This window comes from Triticum aestivum, chromosome 7A (genome assembly GCF_018294505.1).
Source record: "Triticum aestivum cultivar Chinese Spring chromosome 7A, IWGSC CS RefSeq v2.1, whole genome shotgun sequence".
Classification (NCBI taxonomy): domain Eukaryota; kingdom Viridiplantae; phylum Streptophyta; class Magnoliopsida; order Poales; family Poaceae; genus Triticum; species Triticum aestivum.
In genome coordinates, this window is record NC_057812.1 from 532,382,683 (window position 1) to 532,387,904 (window position 5,222).

General features: G+C 53.8%; 1 protein-coding gene across 6 annotated transcripts; it reads right to left on the bottom strand.

Annotated features, from left to right (window-relative positions):
• Positions 1 to 740: 740 nt before the first annotated feature.
• On the bottom strand, positions 741 to 4,614 carry LOC100682415 (BEL1-like homeodomain protein 2). Of its 6 annotated transcripts, XM_044567354.1 has the most exons (6): positions 3,923 to 4,602; positions 2,149 to 3,302; positions 1,659 to 2,050; positions 1,428 to 1,488; positions 1,162 to 1,314; positions 741 to 1,069 (listed from the first exon to the last, which is right to left on the bottom strand). In XM_044567354.1, exons 2-5 carry the CDS (start codon positions 3,220 to 3,222, stop codon positions 1,180 to 1,182), a joined length of 1,662 nt encoding a protein of 553 aa, XP_044423289.1. In that variant the 5' UTR covers positions 3,223 to 3,302; positions 3,923 to 4,602; the 3' UTR covers positions 741 to 1,069; positions 1,162 to 1,179. The 6 variants fall into 6 exon arrangements, 5 of the variants coding, with proteins under 5 accessions (XP_044423289.1, XP_044423293.1, XP_044423292.1 ...); XM_044567358.1 differs by having other exon boundaries at positions 741 to 1,314; positions 2,149 to 3,288; positions 4,136 to 4,603; XM_044567357.1 differs by having other exon boundaries at positions 741 to 1,314; positions 4,136 to 4,602.
• Between the last annotated feature and the right edge of the window lie 608 nt (positions 4,615 to 5,222).

The window sequence follows — 5,222 nt, forward strand, 5'->3', positions numbered from 1 at the left end:
ATGTGCAACTTCCTTGAAGAGAGGTACCAGTTTCAGATGAGCTTTCCACCAGAAAGAGCCCTCCAGTCTATCCTTTGGTGAAACAGTTGAGTAATATGATTCCCACGACAGTTTGACCCAAGGTAGATTCTGCTTGTTGAAGAACTTGTGCAAGTTCTTAGTTAACAGGGCTTTGTTATGTAGTTGGATGTCTATCACTCCCAGTCCTCCATGGGATTTAGGTTTGCAGACTGTCTCCCAGGAAATCATGGCTTTTCCAACTTCCTCAAATCCAGCTCATGAAGAAGGTTGGAAGGGAGGAGAACACTGACTTAATTAGTTGCAGTTTTTCATCATAAGAGATTAAAGTGGAACATTCAGTTATTCTTCTTTCAATTCTTTGTAACATAGGACTGAAATCCTCAATCTTGAGCTTGTTCATATTGAGAGGAAGCCCTAAGTATGGAAAGGGGAAGGATCCTTCCTTAAACTGGAGAATGCTGATGATAGAATTCATTTTGTGATGATAGAATTTCCTTGTACGTTCTTACTGATGAGAGTTACTTTGCAATTTATTGGATCAATGATCCAAAGCATTGTAGTTGTAATCTTTGTCAAGTTCGATTAAAGTTGCAGGTCATTTTCTTAAAGAAAAGTCTCCAACTTTCGAATCTTTGACGCTTTGAATCATGGACAAACAGAGACCTAAAACTGCTCGGATCTTTCATTTGAGAGCCAAGCACGCATGTGTTTGCCATCAATTCAAGAAAACGAACTCCGGAGTAGATAGCATTTCCAAGTGTGCAACTTGCGTTGGTGCATACATACATGAAGCCAAAACGTGCGCCGAACATTTCATGTGCCGGCGCGATCCGTTGTCAGCAAAACCAAGGGCACGATTGCAACGTGGAACAGCGCGATGCAGAAAAAAGATCCAATCCGTAACAGCAACAGCGGCGCGCTTCTACTCCCCTGCCGGGCAACTCGAAATCTTTCAAACCTCTCGACGCCATGAACAATCAACGATCATGCGAGAGGTTTCCGTTTAATCGCAGGCACCAGGTGGCAATTATATGTACATGCAAGAAAACTACTCCAGGTTACTACATAGATATAGCGACCAGATGATCAACAATGGCCAGAGAGACAGGGCCCATGAGTGAGGACTCGTGCAGTTCCAACCTTGGCCGTCCCCTTTTCCTAGCCGACGACGTCTTTGCTGCTCGGAAGCTCAGCGTCGCCGCCGCGCCCGGAGCTCCTCTTGAGCTCCTCGTACATCTCCTCGATCATCGGCTTCCACAGCCGGACGCGCGCGTTGATGAACCAGTTGGAGACCTGCCAACGCAGCAACATTTTCAGTCTACGGTGTTCTTTCTTGTTTTAAGCTTGATCTGCTCTCTCTAGCAAAATGGAAGTAAGCTTTGTGCCGAAAAGCCTGAGATTGGTACCTGGCTCCTGCTCAGCCCGCTCCTCGCCGCCAGCATGTCCTTCTCGTGGTCCTTCGGGTACCTGCCATGAGACATCATCAGATTGCTCGTCTCGTCAAGTTTCCAGTGGTAAACACAGATATCATGCTCATTCAGTTGACAGAAATACTGAGATCCTACCAAGTTCAGAGTAAGAATCATTGCCATTATCCAGGGCAGGAGCAGGAGTGTTTATCCTTGACTGAAACTTACGGGCGGAGGAAGTTCTCGAACATCCAGGCTTTGAGCACGGCGACGGACTTCTCCGGCAGGCCGCGCTGGGGCCGCCAGGACTGCTGGTCGCCGCGCCGGAGCTGCTGCAGCGCCCAGTGCTTCTGGATGAAGGCCGACTCCCAGCTCCGCTCCTTGTCGGCCAGCGACGACGGCTCCCCGCCCCCGCCCCCGCCGGACCTCTGCGCCACCGCCACGATCAGGCCCGTGATCCGCTTCCTCAGCCTCCGGTACACCGCGGACATCGCGCGCTGCGCGAACGGCGGCGGCGCGATGGCGCCGCCTCCGCCGCCGCCTGGGTGCGCCACCACGCTGCTGAACTTGGACGCCGTGGTCTGGATGTCGTCGAAGCACCGGTTGCACCTTTGGTCCATCTGCATCCACCCAACAGGCTCCAGCCATGAGATTTTTCTTTTTACTCTGGTAATAACACTCTGAAGTTGAGATGAAATTCAGGAGCTCGCTCGCTCACCAGCTGTAGCAGTTTCAGGAGATCGTTCCTCACCCTCTGAGCCTCCATCCACCTCCCGCCGTCGGCTGAGCCCTCGTCGGAGGGCAGCATCAGCTGGTTGGAGCTCACCGACGACGGCGTCCTCGCCGAGCAGCTCGACGAGAGCAGGAGGCTCGCCTCGCTGCCAATGCCGCTGACTGAATCGTCAGGCATCTCGGCCAGGTCTTTCAGCACGCAGCCGGCGAACCCATTCAGCAGCTCCTGGGCAATGTGCGCGTATCCCGACCGCGGCAGCACCTGCGAGAAGTGCGGAGGCCTCGAGTACATCTGTGGGTACACGTGCCGCAGCTCGTCGTCGCCGGCACCGACATCGCCGTAAGGAGGCAGATGGAACAGGCCGGCGCCGGCGCCGGCGTGAGCCCTCACGGCCTGAGGCTGCTGGTAGCCAAAGCCTTCGCTGTTGACGTGGGTCAGGCCGGAGCAGCTCACCTCCGAGGACTGCTCCGGTATGCTCGCCATGGTGACCGAGGAAGACTGGGCACCTAGCCTGAGCGACAGGCCGCTCGCCGCGCCGGCGACAGCGTCCGGAAAGTCGCTGCCGCCGGAGAACGCCGTCAGGTAATACGGCTGGTGGGTCGAGGCAGCGCTCGGTCCATCGTAGAGCCAGCCGCAGTGTGGCTCTCCAGCAACGAGCTTGGCCATCTTCGACGGCTGGGCGATGGTGACCACTCCCGACCCGTACTGAAAGAAGTCTGCCGAGGCGGAAGGGAGCATGGAGTGCACGGTGCTGCAGCTCTCGCCGGCGACGGCGTAGGCGTCGTCGTTCATCTCCTCCGTCGACATGCTCGCTTGGTGGCTGTCCTGCGAAGGAGCAGCGGCGGGCCAGACGAGCTGGTTCGCCGGCGAAGTGACCATCGCGCTGCTGGCCATGAAATGCGCGGCCACATCCGCGCCGCCGGAGCCGAAGCCCGCATCGTGCGGCATGCCTGGGTAGAAGAACGGTGCTTCGGAGCCGATCATGCTGCTGCCGCCGAAGAAGCAAGTGTTCATGGCATCCAACCCCAGCTGCTGATGATAGGATGGATTGCTAGACATCTTGAGGCGCCTAGCTCCGTGGTCGCCAAAGGCCAAATCTTGCACACACTAGTAATTTTAAAAGACCTGAAGCAAAGCAGCTGTAGGATACGTGAGCCAAATAATTGGTGACATCAACGAACGCTGCTGAGGACACAGTTCACAGATTGTTCCTCCACAAAGTTGAAGATGCAAGGCAAGCTACTGTGCGCATTGTAGCAGGTTGAAATGCACACCAAATTGCACAGCACTGGCCATAGGAGGAACGAAAAAGTTCACCTATTTTGTGGCAAAGACACCACCTAGTATTTTGCTAGCCTGTGCGCAAAAATGCAGCCATCTACTAAAGCATAGCTGATCTAGTAAAAAAAGCGCAGCTAAAGCACACAGTAAAATGGGTTGTTTGCCTGAAATTTCAAAATGGGGCAGCGGAAGAAAAGCGCCAGAATAAATGGAGAAAGGCTAGGGGCATGAGTTACAGTGGCCTCTCATAAGAAATTGTGCTTATCCAACTGCTCATTCAACATTCCCTTGAGCTTTTTCTTTTTCAACATTCAATATTCAACATGAGAATCAACAGCCAGAGCACTGGAGATCTTTAATTCCAAGCCGTACCACACAAAGAGACAATAATCGCAGAAACAAGAAGTGAAATCAAGTTGAAGAACCAAAGTGGGAACAGCCGAGGAAGCCCTCCGGAGGTAGGGATTGGTAGCCGAACCTTAAACAATCATGGAGAGAGAAAGCACCGGCGACGGCGACGGCCTATGAACCGCCAACCACCCCTCCGTCCTACCTCAAGTGGCTACTCCCCTGCAGAGGCTTCTACCTGGGATGGCTAGCTAGAGAGGGCGAGTGGGGCAGCAAAAGCAGCAGAGCTTTCCAAGCATCGGAGGAGATGATCAGCGAGAGGAGGAAGAAGATGGAGCCGGACCTAAAATGGGAACCAGAGCATTTCCTGATATCACGGCTACAATGCGGACGGGTTGCAGCTCGTGACGACGACCCTGAGGCGATCTCTCTGCTTCCCCTCTGTTTCTACTTTCTGGTACTACTTCCAAGCAGGCGAGAAAGAAGCTGGGGAGCAGTTGAGCGAGGCCGGGGAGGGTGGTTTTATCAGGCTCGGAAACCAGCTCGAGGAGGAAGAAAAATGGAGATGCCCACTTGGATGGCAGGCCCCCCTGATTGATGATCTCGGCACTGATCAAGAGAGATCTTGGGCGGCAGGCCTCTCTCTCTCTCTCTTTCTCTCTGATGCACACACACGCAAGCCACCAGGAACAGAGACGAGAGGGGCCCTGCTCTGCTCTGCTCCAGGAGGGGGGCAGCGGCGTTTAATGCATACCAAAAACTGAAAGTTGCTGATGCCCATACGTAGCAACAACAAAGCAGGGAAAAGGACGGGGGGCATGGGGGCTCCCTCCTTTGCTTGGATCATGGAGGAGGGAAGGGTGTAGAAGAACAGTGTGCCGGCGCCCAACATGTGGTGATGGAGTCGGTCTGTTTATTTTTATATTACGGTTTAGGGTTTATCGCCTCATGATTGTGCTGTTTCAATCCCCATGCACCTGCAGGACAAGCCATGAAGCAGTAGATTATTATCAGTGGCATATAAAATGCATCATCTCATGAATGTCTGTTAACTAACCAACAACATACGCCTAGCCGCTAGCCATCTATCGCGACAGTGGTGGTATCTGGGTGTATCATTCGCTCACTCACTCACTCATTCATTCATTCGTTCGTTCCCTTCCTGAGATGAGCGCACTGTGTGTGCATGTGTATCATGCATGTGGCCGGCCTCGGGCGATTGTAGCAAAGGAACAATTCTTCTTTCTAAGCACGAGCAGGCGCCACTTGCTCTCGTCTGCTACAGTGCCTCCTGCGGCCAGGCTGCATGCAAGCTGCAAGCAGCAGCGAGTGAGTGCTCACCTTTCGCCCTTGTTTCAGCAAATGCAAGCAGGCAGGGCATGCAGGGCGATGGCAGGGTGAGACCGGGCCAAGGCGATGCGTCCAAACGC